Source organism: Chenopodium album, chromosome 7, assembly GCF_948465745.1.
Source record: "Chenopodium album chromosome 7, dcCheAlbu1.1, whole genome shotgun sequence".
Taxonomy (NCBI): Eukaryota; Viridiplantae; Streptophyta; class Magnoliopsida; order Caryophyllales; family Amaranthaceae; genus Chenopodium; species Chenopodium album.
In genome coordinates this window covers 72,453,074-72,469,244 of record NC_137840.1, presented here as the reverse complement: position 1 = coordinate 72,469,244, position 16,171 = coordinate 72,453,074, and the positions used below count along the sequence as shown (strand labels likewise).

Below are 16,171 nucleotides of genomic sequence, written 5' to 3'. Positions count from 1 at the left end.
GTAAAATTGTGGTCTTAAAATATCTAACTCAACCCGCTTCAAATTGATTCGAAAGTAACTTAATTCAAATTTCAAACTTGTACGAATATAATGACTTTAATATGACTAAACTTCAAAAACCGTACCCGATCCGACTCAAACCCGACTCACCTTAACACCTTGGCCTCCCCCTTCATAAACCAACACTTTGTTTATAAATACCCTTTCTTGCTTCATATTCTTGCTACCAAAAAAAACTCAACAATGGCGCAACAAGGACAATACCCATCAATCCCCACCCTCCAACCATACACACAACACCATCAATACATCCCACCACCACATCCACCGCTTCAACCACCGCACCCCCACCACCATCACCAACCCTTAAACATCCCTTACCACCACCCCCACCACCACCCTTCCCATCAATACTCCGATTATGGCTCTGTTTCTCAGCTTCAACACATGCCTTTACCCCCAATTCAATACCCCTCTTACCCTCAACCCCATTACTCTGATCGCCCCTCTTCGAAACGTCCCCGAGAACCCGTTTCGGATTCGGCTGAGGTTCCCTCCACGAAACGCCAAGCTTTGGGGAATGATATTTTGTTTAGGGTTGTTGTTCCTTCTGGTCAAATTGGGAAGGTTATTGGGAAAGGGGGTCATAGGGTTCAGAAGATTAGGGATGATACTAAGGCTACTATCAAAATTGCTGATCCTATTGCTGTGAGTTTTGCTCAATTTTAATTGGGTTTTTTTTTCTTTCTGTTTTGTTATTGCTTTTTGTTTGGATTATATTCTATTATGTCGTTTTTCTTTGGGAATTTGATTATATAGATTGAGAAAATTTGTTTTGAGAATAATGGGGTTTTGGGGTTCTTGAAATTAGGGGACTTTGTTGTTTTGATTGATTTTGGGGTTCATTTTTTATGTTTGGAGTATGAGATAGTTGAAGCTGTTCAAGTTACTGAGATTGGAAGTTCTCAACTTCATAGGTTATGATGATGTTAATTAGAATTTGTGTGATTGACTTGACAAGAGAGGATGTATGATCTGTATGTTAATTGGAATTGATGCAGTGTCGTTGGAGTTATCACATATGAGTAACTTAATTCGGTGAAGACTCGAGTAATTCTTGGGTAAAAAAAATACTGAATTGGTATCTGAACCAATAAGCTGAAAGTTTGAGGAATGTATATTGCTAGTTTAATTTGTGCTAGAGACTGTTTGTTGATGCTGTTAGGAAGATGAGTTTAGTATGCATTATAGGGTATAAGAGGCATCTCTTCTTGATTCTGGCATGATGTTACAATAGGAGATAAAATCATACAGAGACCTTTCTTTGTGTAACTGAGTTGGTGGAATGCAAGGCTGTGAGATTTAGTGTAGTTTATGACTCATACAATAAAATAAAATGCAATTGAGATTTGCTGCATGAAGATTAGCTCTTGGTTGCTTTTTTAGATGAAAGAATACTCAGGGATAGTGATTTCGAACCATCAAATTGCTATCTGGCCTAGAAACTTTCAAGTAGGGCAAATACGTTGGAGGGCTTTCATGTTCCTAGATTTTGATGTCACTGATTGAATAGAATAGTACCAAAAAAAAAAAAAAAAAAAACACTTGTATTTTTTAAATAATTGTTTCCCCTAATTTTCATAGAGTGAGTTTCATGTTGAATTCAAAATTTTTATATTATTTTATTTACTAATATTTGTTTTTGTTGGGTTGAGCTGATTGTATGATAGCAATTATATGTGGTCTAAGGTCTATATTTGTAAGCTTGCAGTCTTTACAAATTTCTAATTAGATGGAAATAATAATCGTTTGATTTAAGCTAAAAACTTGGGTCCATAGAAGTGAAGTTTCCTCATAGAAAGACAATGGAAGGTTCTTTATATGGAGTACTGTTTAGAACTTACAGTTCAATATTGTTATCTTTATTTTCCCTGAACATTTGATGCTTGAAAGCTATGGCTCTGTTTTTTTACTTATTCAGCAAACAACTTTTGGATAAAATGTGATTTTGGAGAGCAGAGACTTAAACTTAAAACTACTTTGCTACAGATTGCCGCCAAACTTTTGCTAATGCAATCTCAGATAAATCATAAATTTAACCTATTGTATGTTCATCTTTGGAGAAGCTGCTTCCAAGTTAAATTATCTTTGTATTGTTGGCTGAGGTCGAATGGATTGGTTATGTTGTAGTTTAAACAGAAGTAGCTTATTTTGTATACAAATAATTGCAGTCACTTTAATATGGTAATGCAGTGTTTGGGTTATCTCTGTCCAACTCCTGTATATTGGCCATAATATATTAGTTTATACAGTAATTAGTCTCATTTTTCTGTTCTAGGCATCTGTTTCGTAAAAGCTGTGTTGCTTATTGCCATATTAATTATTAAGTGATACTGTGATTCATGATTGCTTGTTAAATGTACATTCCAGTTTAAGCATTTTTTTTGCTGACTTTTGGGTATAATATGGAGAAAACAAAACAAATGAAATTCTTGTATCAAAGCTGATTTGTGACTGACATTATGTTAACTTGTTGACTGTTTTGTGTTAGCGATACGAGGAACGTGTTATAATTGTTAGTTCTAGAGAGAATGAAGCTGGTGGTATCAGTGACGCGGAGAAGGCTTTGCTTCAGATTGCTTCTCTTATCCTTGCGGTATTTAATCCTGCTTTCCCTAATCTTGTTTTTTCTTAACAACTCTGCTATGTAAGTTAGTCAATAAGACAACTTTTTTGTTTTATATTATTGAGTGTTAAGTAGAATGTGTTAAGAAAACCAACCTTCTACAAACTTTTGTGATTATAATGTTTCATGATGTTCTTATGCTTTAAAGTAGTTATTTTGTAGGATAGCCTATAAAAAATTAGTCTTCCAATTGGTGATTTGGTGTATCTGAAAGCAGATCCTTCCTTTTTTGGATAGATTTTGATATTCATCCACTTCTTCTCTGGTTGTCAACTTGTGTAAATAACTAAATACATTTCATGTTCACCTTTATAAATTATTACACGTTTTTGAGTGACAAATTATTGCATTTGATGAATGAAGCAATGAACGGGGTCTTGTGAGCCAGATGAACTAGACATCCAATAATTAAGAAATAAATATGCTATTCTGCTAATATACATATGGTTAGGGAAATCTTGTTTAAAGTGTATTGGGATTCCATTTCCGTCCTTTGGATTACTGGAAGTATTACATGGTCTTATGATGGAACACACATTTGCTCTTGCTATGATAATTTGGCCTTGTTTATCCTATTGAGCTTTTTTCTTAAAAAAACAGGATGATGGGAGCAGTGCACCTGCACTAAGCATTGCTGCTGCAACTGATCCTTATTCTGCTGCTGCTGCTGGCATCAGCGGAGGACATGCAACCTCAAATTCAGTAAAGCTATTAATAGCTGGTTCACAAGCTGGTGGCTTAATAGGGGTGTCAGGTCAGAACATTGAAAAGCTTAGAAACTCTTCAGGTGCCACAATTGCTGTTCTGGCGCCAAATCAATTGCCTCTGTGTGCATCTGCTCATGAATCTGATCGATTGGTCCAGGTAAGAAGAACGTTTGTAATCCTACCATTACGTAGTTCTATCTTTTCTTGGGCATATGGTCCTTGCTCTAGTTTCTTACGATTATAAGGGAAAATTCCAAGATTCCTTTCTTTTTTAATGTGGAAAAAGGGCTATAAAGAAATTTTACAGTTAATAGATCTCCATCACAAACGTCTCCCAGTGACATGGCAAATACATGCAATCCACATGAACATTACTCACTAGAACTGTAACCGACCAATTAGAAAATGTATTATTGTTGTGGGTTTGTTTTGGAACTCAACTCCTTGTAGATGTAACATTATCCTTTCTTAGTGGGTATTTTAGAGTCTGTATAATATTATATGCCAGTTTTGTTTTGTTTCAATGTAGAACATGCTACTAGTCTATGACCACGTATAGGAATAGGATCTAAGTCAGGTAGCTTACTTGTATAAAATTTTATATATGTTAATTAACTTTGTTGTGGTTAGTTGAGTTTGGAGTTTGTGCAATGAGAACTAAAACATATGTTGACATCATGGATGTCTCTAATTGATTTCTGACTAACTAGTACAGGAGATAGAAGACAGTAGTTTAAGTGTTATTTTCTGGTAGCTCTACTAGTGGGCATCCGGTCCTCTCAAGAAGTTTGAAAATTTTGTTGTCAATCCTTTCAATCCAACTAAGTCCCCTCCCTCTCCCTCCCTGCGCTCTTTCCTTTATTTCCCTGCCCCATCTTCCTTCCCGTCCCCTCCCTTTTCCCGCCTTCCCTTCCCTTTCCCCTTTCCCTCCTTCCTCCCTCCAGCCCCTCCCTTTCCCTCCTTCCCGTCCTCTCCTTCCCAATCTTTAATGCAGTTACCTTTTGCACACTTCCCCTCGCCTGCCCTTTGTGTGGCACTGACAAGTATGTAACTTAATGATTGGTAGGTTTGCACCAGGAAAGAGGAAAAAGGAAATACAGGTTATCTGGGAGGCTTTCCTTGACTGTTCTCATTTGCGTCAGTCTGGCTTTGAGTATGGATCAGATATCTCTTATGTTTATTGCCAACTCTTTTTTCTACCCTATTATTCCTCTAGCTTTACTGTTTACATCATGGATGGGGAAGCAAATTACGGATTTTGATATGCTGAGACTTATGAGCTCAGTAATTGGTCAGAAGGTTGGGGCAATCTTGCTACCCCTTTCTTGTTATCTATGGATTGTAAAAGGAAAACATATATTGCTTCTAAGCCTATAATAAAGTGTGGATTAAAGCATTAGCAGTAACTAAGCTATGAAGGTTTTAGACTCAATGCGTGAACGTCGGAAAAAAAGGTCTATACATTCACCTGCATGAAAATAACAAATAGGCACTTCTTTTAATTTCAGAGTTCCGTATTATATGTCACCACCATATACGGATTCAACTACCTATGATTTGAGGAGATGTAGTTATAAAGAGCCATACCTAACCAATTGTGAGTAATTAGTGGAAGAAATAAAGTGCCAAAAGCAGAGACATTAATGGAAGTGTAGTATCACCACATGTTAAGTGTAGCTAGACTGCTGGAGAAACAGCAGTATATGCACATAATTCACTAATTGATCAAACTAATCCTTTTTTATGCTCTCTTCCTCATGTGTGAAATCTGAATCATCTATAATGCTGATTACTTGTAGTCCAAAGAGGAAAGAAAATGATAATTTTGAATTGTTATGATCCGTGCCTCTGTGGTGTGAAGGTGCAAAGTATGTACTTGTGAACCAATCCTTGGACCAAAATGAGAACATTAACAATATGTAGACCAATGAAGTGAAATAAAATAGCTAAAGTTTGAACCCTAATGTACATTATCTGAACTAGCTTATTTATCTTCATTCATGTTGATATTTTTATTGGCATCTCAGCATGATGAGATGCTTTCACCATCTAGTTGTGACAATAATATGCTTCTGTGATTGGGTGGGGAACTGGGATTCTTGAGAACTCCATCTCATGCTTAGTGCTTGCTCTTTATTCCGAGAAATGATCATTGTTAATGACGGTATCAGATATCAGGTGAAGTTTCTGCTGTAATGAAAGCCGTGGAGGAGATTGGTGTTGAACTTAGGTAAATATACTTCTGGCTCACTAACCTGAGTTCCATTATCTGCACTCTTCTCTGTTTCATATTTTGTCTATGATCAGGCAAAACCCACCCAAGCAAGTAATTTCAATCAGCCCAACATACAACTTGAGCATTGCTCGAGCAGCTCAGAATTATATGGACCCAAATGCTGGTAAATCTGCTTTTATAAGCATTTACTTCACAGCTATTTTATTCTCATGTTAATTCTTAAGTTTTTCTTACAATAAAATCATCCTGACTGGTATATTTTGTAGCTGAATATGTGACATTGGATATGGTGATCTCGGAAACAATGGTAGGTGGCTTGATTGGCAGAGCTGGTTCCAACATATCAAGGATTAGAACTGAATCTGGTGCTATGATTAAGGTGTGATCAATGTTGTGATTCTATACTAAGCACTATTTGTAATGGTAGACAGTAGTTATATTTTTTTATAATTAACTAATGATTACATCTTTACAAAATTATTTATGCAAATTTAATGTTGAATGATATGCTCAGTGTCATTCCATATCCCTTTATTCTGTAACTTGTGAAAAATCACTTATGTCTTGCAGTCTTTGTATATATCCTTCTTACCCTTGGACTATTTGTTATATGTAAGGGAGAAAAATACTAGTCTAAAGACCACAGCACAAAGCTTTAAGGCCAAACAACTGAACCAATGAACCCCCACCGTGAAACCGTGATTATGCTCATCAAGGCACTCTGTATTATAACTTGCAAAAGCATGACTTTCACATTTTATTCTGTAACATGTTTAAATATAATGTTGTTCATCCGTTTAACTTACCTCTGATTTTAAGTTAGTTTTAAAATTTATGCTATATATAGTACACTTCAATAACTATGCATAACCATAAAAGACACCTCACACTTACTAAGGAATGGAGAAAGAAACACTCTGGAAGAATTGAGATTCGTATCGGTCTATTACATGTCAAGGTCTGAAGGATGTTCTACTACACGAAAATTTACCTCGATGTAAATGCCTGTATATTCTGTTCATTTTCTTATGATAACTTCCGTCTTGAATATTTTCTCATTATAATTATCCACCATGTCATCTCATTATTCTTCTGGGTACTTAAAATGGGCATTTGTATTGAACTTTTTCAATGTATGATGCCTTGGGGGAAAAGGTGAACAGAAAAATAGGCAGATCCACCACCATGTCATCTCATTAACTTGTCTGACATGATGCTCGTTCTGTTTTAACTCTCAGGTATTTGGGGGAAAAGGTGAGCAGAAACATAGGCAGCTCCAGCTTATTGGCTCAGCTCAGCAGGTAATTTTGTTCTTTTGCTTCTTCAATTTTCATTCCTTGGGCTTTTTAAAATACTTTCTAGATGGACAGCCTTAGAGACTCACCATTGCCCTTCTTAATCTGGAATTGGGGATAGTGGACTGCTGATATTATACTTGCATTATTGTTTATAATTATCGAAGGACGTACCACATAATACACTCAGTTTATCAAGCAATAGGTGATAGGGGTAATATCACGTATTTTTGAACTAGGCGATGGTGAACCTTGGATTTCCTGCTCTACTGGGTCGGGGCGTAGACGGGCGAGCAGAGCCCAGGAAAGAGGGAAGCCCTCATAGAGCAGTCTTCTAATTCTAGTTGACTGCTGCCCTGAGAGAAGGCGTCCTCCCTCGGGAAACCTGGCCCAATTTCTCTATTTTCTTTTTGATTTTGGGTGGCTTGCTTTTAATTGTTATATTACTCTTCAACCCCAAATCATTTTGGGACTAAGGCTTTGTTGCTGGTGTTGTATCCCTCTTCAGGTAGCGTTGGCAAAACAGAGAGTTGATGAATATATATATTCTCAGTTGACACAACAAGCTGGTGCTGAGCAGTCAGTGTAAACGTTCATCCTCGTCACTCTTTTATCATCTGCCTACTACTTAATGCTTTAAGGTGTGTTTGCCTTCTGTAAAAGTTACATGACTAAAGTAGTTCACTATTGTTTCCCAATAATGTGTATATGAAGTAGCTAATTCAATGTTTATTGAGTGATTATTCTGGAGTTAATTTTATATTATCGTTTTCCAAACTTGATAAGTTCATATTATTATGAATGTCTGGAAAAAGTTCCATCTTCTATAAAACAGTAGTGGTTGATGATTGGAATTCCTAAAAAGCTCTTACTTAATTGATGTAGATAATTTAAATTACATTATGATTATAAATATTTATAAAATAATGTAAATGAATTTGCACCCGTGAAACTGTATTTGACTATTCCTTTGCATGATTATGCTATTTTGTGCATGCACAATTGAGAAACTTTGATTTCCCCTCTTGCAGATTGCCGCAGTGAAAGAGATAAAGTTTCCCGCATGCATACTCTTGCGCTTCTTGTCAATGTATCTATTGGTTTAAATATGACCGACAACTTTTACTTTGAAGAGCAAGCAAACCGGATCACATTCAAGACATGCATAAACTTTTATCGTTAACATTTCCCTGGTTTAAATCTGTACTTTTGAGTTAGGTCTTTACTTTCAATGATAAACGCCAGGAGACTCCTCAGACTAGCATAGTTGACATATTGATTGTTACATTAACATTTAACTTGTATTAGACCTGGTGTAGTGGTGTGTGGAGACGCATTCTTTTGGATACAGTATTGTACAACATACTCTCAGTTTTGACTATGGAAGCTTTTATGTGTAAATTTGTGAGCAGATTTTAGTTTATTTACGCTGTTATGTCTTGGAAATACTCTTTGGAAAGTTTTGTTGCCACAAACCAACATTTTTTTCTTTATTAATTGGGCTGAATTTGCATCTTGTGCAAAATTCCTAATGCAAAATGATATGGTAGTCGAAGTTCTAAGTTTACAATTTTCTTTTCGGCAGCATGTATGATTATTATCGTTCAGGACTTCAGGTATCCCAAGTAAAAATTTGTGCACGTTTGACAAATATGGTAGCATTTAGTACTTGAATGTTACATAATTTTTTATGAAAGCTACTTATTTCATTCTATAATTGTTATGTTGAACTTTTGCCTTGCCAAACAGTACAACAGCTATAATACTCCGTAGTATTTGGTTTGGGTCTAAATTGCTAGAAATGCTAGTTCAAAACTATTGCCGAACATACCCTAGTAACCCTAACTGTTAGCACTAACATGTTAGCTGATAGGCATGTATGTATTTAGATAAATATGAATTGAATTGTACATACAAGGAATGTGTGACTTAAGCTTTTTCACATGGTTTAGCATGTTTTGTGAAAGCAATGAGGGAACCATATAAGTTGTTCTAACAAAAACACTCTTTAGAAAAAAAGGAGTGGGCGAGTGGCTTATAAAGCTGATGTACCAAAAAGGAAGCAATACGATCAAGAGAACATATTGCTCTATTTCAAATTCTTTATGGGGAGAAACACGGTTGCAGTCACTAACCACGCCTGAATCCCAAAACAAAGAAAAATGGTACTTCTTCTGCTTGCTAAAGGAAAGTGAGAAATCTTAAGATGAAAGAAGTTAATACTTCAGGATCAAAACCTACTTCTTGGATTCCTCATCCTTCATCTTTTTCTCCCATCTACGTTTCTTGTAGTCCAGTAACATTTGCGGCATCTTCTTCATCAATTCTGCAGTATTTGCACGTTTCTCTGCTGCTATTCTGTCAACCTTGTGTCCTTTCCTCTTAGTTCTCATCTCTTTCCTTGCGGGGTCATAAGGCCAGTCTTGTTCGGCAAGTAAGACTTCTTTGCGGATCCTAGCACGGCGACGAGCACTAATTCCCAAAGGCTTCCATGCCCCAAGTTCCCAATAACCCCAAACTCCTTTGGAAAGCTCGTCTCTATACTTTACTAGCTTCTCCTGCCAAGGATATTGGTATTCAGTAGCTGCTTTTGCCACAGTTTTCACAACCTTGCTTGCCATCACTTTTGATGATCTACCTCACAAAAAATAATAAAGGATTACTATCAAATACGAGCATGAACTTATTGATATGTCTAGCTGACTACTGGTACTGACCATCACAAGTTTTTCAGGCAAAATATTAAAGGCCATAATCAAATTATTTCACAAACAACTACCATCAGAAGTGATGAAAATATCCTAATAAGAATTTAAAATTATGTCCAAAATCACATTACAAGGATAATTCTATAAATTCTAACTTATTGCAGTCCTGTACACCAATTATTTCTAAACCAAGCAAGAATTCTTAATTTATAGGACTAAAAAAACCAACCATTACGTACATCAACATCAACTCAAATGAGGTTTACTAAGATCACAGGACTGTCCCTACAAATTTAGCAAGAAGAAAAACCCAATAGAAAATACAGCGTCTTAATCCTGATAACACATAAAGTCAACCACAACACAATGGACTGACCACTAGCATTACACAATATAAATGACAATACTGGTTCCAAGTCCTAAATTTTAGTCATCTAATGTACGAAAGGAACACAACTACATCATTACATCCAGAGAAAGAACTAATAACACAAGGAGACAACTTGAAAGCCCGGAGTACTATGATTATCACAGAATAATCCTTAAAGATCAAATATGACTATCACAGAATAATCCATTTTCTTCCCCGGAGATAAAATCCACTCTCCCCTTGACCATTCGTAAAAAAGAATCATTTCCTATATGACATTTATTTAACACTCGCTTTCTTCTCTAACTCTTAGATCTCTGACAAGGTCTCCTTTTCCCAGAGAGAGTATATCAAAAGTTATAGCTGCTTTAAGCCGATAGACAAACATGTAACAAGTTACAAATTTCAGCCTTCACTGTTTATTCATATATGTTAGAAACACTTGTTGGTACAATGAGTGCATCTTCGCTACATAAGTAACAAGGAGTAGTCTACTAAAGTTGACTTTTTACGAATATGAATTTTACAAAACTGGGTTCCATGATTAGTTCATCGTAAATCTCCTAAGAAAATTCTTTTGGAATAACCCGCTATAACCCAATAGAAACTAAGATCAATCAAAAAGATAAAAGAAATAAAAAGTAACTTATAAAACATGAACTACATAAGCTCAACTTCCATACCTCACTCTTTTATTAATCAAATTCTTTGATTTCTAAAGCTGCTTATGCTCAACCTAACAATCAACCTGGCAAGAATAAACCTCTAGCATTTTCGAACTTTTTGGGGTGAAAGGAGAGGGTGAAACTCCTCAACAGAGGAGCAAGTGCTCCTTAAAACAAGTCTGTGGCTAAATAATGATCATTAGCTTCAAATAGTTTGTAGATTTTAAGACATGGTCGTTTTAGTGAAAGGGTGTCGGTTTTGGGCCGAGTTTAGTCTGTGGCTAAATAATGATCATTAGCTTCAAAATAATCACTTTTTCCTCATGTCAAACTCGAATTCGAAACCCTTTGGAGAGGATGACATATTGACATTACATTCCACCAAAACTTCCAAAAAATTCAACAACAACAATCTAAAAGCCTTAATTCCAATAAGAATATGCTCAAATGACCTCAAAAATTTCCGACTTTAGGCAAGAAAAATGCAGCACATTAGCAACCAAATTGACGCAATCAAGAGATTAAGACTCGTAAAATTCCTCACTCAATCAGCGTAAATTGCAATTTCAAGCAAAAAAATTACTCATTATGAGCTTTCAGTAATTACATCCAATAGTTCAATACTCCACCTTAGAAGAACCCTAAATTAATTATACTATCAATTAATTTAACGATTGTGCAATTAAAACCCTAGATTCTAACATTGAAATTCGAGAATTGTAATGGAAGATAAATATATTACCTCAGAAGCTGCTTCAATGGAAGAGAGAAGTTCAGAGTAAGCTTCAATGGAGGAGAGAGAATCAAGTGCAGCGTTCAAGTGTAAAGCTTCAAAGGGGAAAACTGAAAACGAAGATTAAAAATACTATATAATATGTCAACCGTTAGATCTAAGTAAAATCAATGGTCAGCAGCGTTCAAGTGCAAAGCTTCCAGTTCGAGTCGAGTTCGGTTCCGGTCTATAATTTGCGGGTTAGAATCAGGTCGGGTCATTCTCGGGTTTGAGTCGGATTTGGAACCATATAAGATCATTATATGTTGTCATAAATGTTCGTAGTAGGCTTGAGTTAATGAAATCCGTGCAAGTTGTAAACCGGTAATAAAGTTGATCGTTTAAAGACAAATTGAATAGTTCCACCAACCCAATTGGAACCCCGGAGGGTATTAGGGACCATGGTAAACATTTCAGCAATTTTTATTTCCGGGCGAAAAAAAATTCAAAAAATTCCAAAATTGAAGACTTAATATCCACGTTTTTTGAGAAATTTTGGAGGTTTCGGGGCTCGGTGTCGAAACGTATTGTAATTTTAGGGGATACATCTCGAGGTCATATAATGATGTTTGGAACCATATATGATCATTATTTAATGTCATAGATGTTCGTGGTAGGCTTGAGTTAATGAAATCGGTGCATGTTGTAAACCGATAAATTGGTCGTTTAAAGGCAAATTGGATGGTTCCAAACACCTAATGGGACTCCCGAACGTTAGTAGGGACCATGGTAAACTTTTTGGCAATTTATATTTCTCGGCGAAAAAAAGTCAAAATTTTCAAAATTGAAGGCTAATATCCACGTTTTCTAATAAATTTTGGAGGATTCGGGGCCAAGTGTCGAAAAGTCTTGAAATTCTAGGGGATACACATCGGGGTCATTTAATGCCGTTTGGAACCATATATGATCATTATTTGTTGTCATAAATGTTCGTGGTAGACTTGAGTTAATGAAATCGGTGCAAGTTATAAACTAGTAAACAAAGGCAAATTGGATGTTTCCACTAACCCAAATTGGACTCTCGAAGGGTATTAAGGACCATGGTAAACATTTCGGCAATTATTATTTCCGGGCGAAAAAAAGTCTAAAAATTCCAAAATTAAAAGCTAATATCCACGCTTTTTCAAAAATTTTGGAGGTTTCGGGGCCCGGTATCAAAAAGCTTTGAGATTCTAGGGAATAAATCTTGGGGTCATATAATGTTGTTTGAAACCATATGATCACTATTTGTTGTCATAAATGTTCGTGGTAAGCTTGAGTTAATGAAATCGGTGCAAGTTGTAAACCGGTAAATTGGTCGTTTAAAGGCAAATTGGATGGTTTCACCCACCCAATTGGACAACTGCAGGGTATTAGGGATCATTATAAACATTTCGGCAATTTTTATTTTCTGGCGAAAAAAATTCAAAAATTTCCAAAATTGAAGGCTAAGATCCATGCTTTTTGAGAAATTTTGGAGGTTTCGTGACCGGGTGTCGATAAGTGCAAGTTGTAAACTGGTAAATTGGTCGTTTAAATGCAAATTGGATGGTTCCACAAACCTAATTGATCGAATTACCGGAGGGAATTAGGGACGACGGTAAACATTTCGGCAATTTTTATTTTCGAGAGAAAACAAGTCAAAATATTCCAAAATTGAAGACTAATATCCACGCTTTTTGAGAAATTTTGGAGGTTTCGTGACCCGGTGTCGAAAAGACTTGAGATTTTATAGAATATATCCCGGGGTCATATTATGTCGTTTTGAACCATTTATGATCATTATTTGCTGTCATAAATGTTCGTGGTAGGCTTGACATAATGAAATCGGTGCAAGTTGTAAACCGGTAAATCGGCCGTTTAGAGGCAAATGGGTGGTTCCACCCACCCAATTGGACTACCAGAGGGTATTAGGGACCATGTTAAACATTTCGGCAATTTTTTTTGGGCGATAAAAAGTTAAAAAAAAATTCCGAAATTGAAGACTAATATCCACGCAATTTGAGAAATTTTTTAGGTATCGGGTCCCGGTATCGAAAAACTTTGAGATTTTAGGGGATACTTTTCAGGGTCATATAATACTGTTTTAAACCATAAATAATCATTATATGTTGTCATAAATGTTCGTGCGTGGTAGGCTTGAATTAATGAAATCGGTGCAAGTTGTAAACTGGTAAATTCGCCATATAAAGGCAAATTTGATAGTTCCACCCACCTAATTGGACTCATGGATTGTATTAGGCACCATGGGAAACATTTCGGCAATTTTTATTTACAAGTGAAAAAAAGTAAAAAAAAATTCCAAAATTTAAGGTTAAAATCCACACTTTTTGAGAAATTTTGGAGGTTTCGAGGCCCGGTATTGAAAATCCTTGAGATTTTGAGGGATACATCTTGGGGTCATATAATACAGTTTCGAACCATTTATAATCATTATATGTTGTCATAAATGTTCGTGGTAGGCTTCAGTTAATTAAATCGGTGCAAGTTGTAAACCGGTAAATTGGTAGTTTAAAAGGAAATTGGATGGTTCCACACAGCCAATTGGACTCCCGAAGGGTATTAGGGACCATGGTAAACATTTTGGAAATTTTTATTTCCAAGCGAAAAAAGTCAAAAAATTCCAAAATTAAAGACTAATATCCACGCATTTTGAGAAATTTTGAAGGTTTCGGGACTCGGTGTCGAAAAGTTTTGAAATTATATGTCATATAATAAAGTTTGGAACCATATAAGATTATTATATGTTGTCATAAATGTTCGAAGTAGGCTTGAGTTAATGAAATTAATGTAAGTTGTAAACCGGTAAATTGCCGTTTAAAGGCAAATTGGATAGTTCAACCCACCCAATTGGACTCCCGGAGGATATTAGGGACCATGGTAAAAATTTTGGCAATTTTTATTTTTGGACGAAAATAAGTCTAAAAATTCCAAAATTGAAGACTAATATCCATGCATTTTGCGAAATTTTGAAGGTTTCGGGACTCGGTGTCGAAAAGTTTTGAAATTTCAGGGAATACATCTTGGTGTCATATAATAAAATTTGGAACCATATATGATTATAATATGTTGTCATAAATGTTCGTGGTAGGCTTAAATTAACGAAATCGATGCAAGTTTTAAATCGGTAAATTGGCCGTTTAAAGTCAAATTGGATGGTTCCACCCACCCAATTGGACTCCTAAAGGGTATTAGGGACCATAGTAAACATTTCGGCAATATTTATTTTCGGACGAAAATAGTCAAAAAATTCTCAAAATTGAAGGTTAATATCCACGGTTTTTGTGAAATTTTGGAGGTTTCGGCACCCGATGTCGAAAAGGCTTGAGATTTTAGGGGGATATATCTCGAAGTAGTATAATGTCGTTAGGAACCATATATGAACATTATATGTTGTCATAAATGTTCGTGGTAGGCTTAAATTAATGAAATCGGTGCAAGTTGTAAATCGGTAAATTGGCCATTTAAAGGCAAATTGGATGGGTCCACCCAACCTATTAGACTCCCATAGCATATTAGGGACCATGATAAACATTACGGCAATTTTTATTTCCGGGCAAAAAAAGTCAAAAAATTCCAAAATTGAAGGCTAATATCGATGTTTTTTTAGAAATTTTGAAGGTTTTGGGCCTGGTGTCGAAAAGAAATGAGATTTCAGGGGATACATCTCGGGGTTATATAATGTCTTTTGGAACCATAAATGATAATTATATGTTGTCATAAATGTTCGTGGTAGGCTTGAGTTAATGAAATTGTTTAAAGGCAAATTGGTTGGTTCCACCCACCCAATTGGCCTCCCGGAGGGTATTAGAGACCATGGTAAACATTTCGGCAATTTTTATTTCCTTGCGAAAAAAAGTCAAAAAATTCCAAGAATTGAAATCCACGCTTTTGGAGAAATTTGGGATGTTTCGAGGCCCGTTAAGTTGTCGAAAAGTTTTGAGATTTAAGGGGATAAATCTCTGGGTCATATAATGTCGTTTGGAACCATATATGATCATTATATGTTATCATAAATGTTCGTAGTAGGCTTGAGTTAATTTAATCGGTACAAGTTGTAAACCGGTAAATTGGCCATTTAAAGGCAAATAGGATGGTTCCACCCACCCAATTGGACTCCCGGAGGGTATTATGGACCATGGTAAAAATTTTGGCAATTTTTATTTTCGGGCGAAGAAAAGTAAAAATATTCCAAAATTGAAGGCTAATATTCACGCTTTTTGAGAAATTTTGAAGGTTTCGGGGCCCGGTGTCGAAAAGTCTTGAAATTCTAGGGGATATATCTCAGGGTCATATAATGCCGTTTGGAACCATATGTGATCATTATTTGTTGTTATAAATGTTCATGGTAGGCTTGAGGATGACGCTCCTTTCTTTTGCTGGTCTGGACTGATTCGGTCTCCCTAGACAAAATGCTTTGATCAACAATAATAAGGTGGTCTAAATTGCATTTAAGGTGATTTGTAATCGGGTCAGGAACAATTTGGGTTGAATTTAGGTCAGGTCAATAACAAGTCGCGTTGATTTCGAGTCGGGTTAGTAACAGATCGGCTTGAATTTTTGGGTCGGGTTACTAATAGTTCTGGTAAAATTCGGGTCAATAACAACTCGGGTTGAATTTGGTCAGGTCAATAACAAGTCGGGTTGATTTCGGGTCGGGTTTGTAACAGGTTGGGTTAAATTCGGGTCGGGTTAGGAACGGGTCGAGTTGAATTCAGGTCAGGTTAGTAACAAGTCTGGTTAAATTCGGGTT

At 36.1% G+C, this 16,171-nt stretch overlaps 2 protein-coding genes across 3 annotated transcripts; one reads left to right on the top strand and one right to left on the bottom strand.

The window, feature by feature from the left end:
- The first annotated feature begins 208 nt into the window (after positions 1-208).
- On the top strand, positions 209-8,347 carry LOC145638416 (heterogeneous nuclear rnp K-like protein 2). Of its 2 annotated transcripts, none has more exons than XR_014114657.1 (9): positions 209-708; positions 2,552-2,656; positions 3,287-3,550; positions 5,565-5,623; positions 5,701-5,792; positions 5,896-6,008; positions 6,868-6,930; positions 7,433-7,565; positions 7,956-8,347. XR_014114657.1 is itself a non-coding variant. In XM_081689385.1 (9 exons), exons 1-9 carry the CDS (start codon positions 244-246, stop codon positions 7,966-7,968), a joined length of 1,251 nt encoding a protein of 416 aa, XP_081545511.1. In that variant the 5' UTR covers positions 209-243; the 3' UTR covers positions 7,969-8,347. The 2 variants fall into 2 exon arrangements, 1 of the variants encoding a protein (XP_081545511.1); XM_081689385.1 differs by having other exon boundaries at positions 7,433-7,509.
- Positions 8,348-9,161: 814 nt separating this feature from the next.
- LOC145640639 (uncharacterized) lies at positions 9,162-9,545 on the bottom strand. Its single transcript, XM_081691881.1, has one exon. It carries the CDS (start codon positions 9,543-9,545, stop codon positions 9,162-9,164), a length of 384 nt encoding a protein of 127 aa, XP_081548007.1.
- Between the last annotated feature and the right edge of the window lie 6,626 nt (positions 9,546-16,171).

Excerpts from the sequence above, each read along its gene's own strand:
- LOC145638416 (XM_081689385.1), top strand. The coding sequence starts at position 244 with ATGGCGCAACAAGGACAATACCCATCAATCCCCACCCTCCAACCATAC. Across the intron at positions 6,009-6,867 it reads AATCTGGTGCTATGATTAAG|GTATTTGGGGGAAAAGGTGA; the intron begins GTGTGATCAATG and ends TTTAACTCTCAG. Across the intron at positions 6,931-7,432 it reads TTATTGGCTCAGCTCAGCAG|GTAGCGTTGGCAAAACAGAG; the intron begins GTAATTTTGTTC and ends ATCCCTCTTCAG.
- LOC145640639 (XM_081691881.1), bottom strand. The coding sequence starts at position 9,545 with ATGGCAAGCAAGGTTGTGAAAACTGTGGCAAAAGCAGCTACTGAATAC.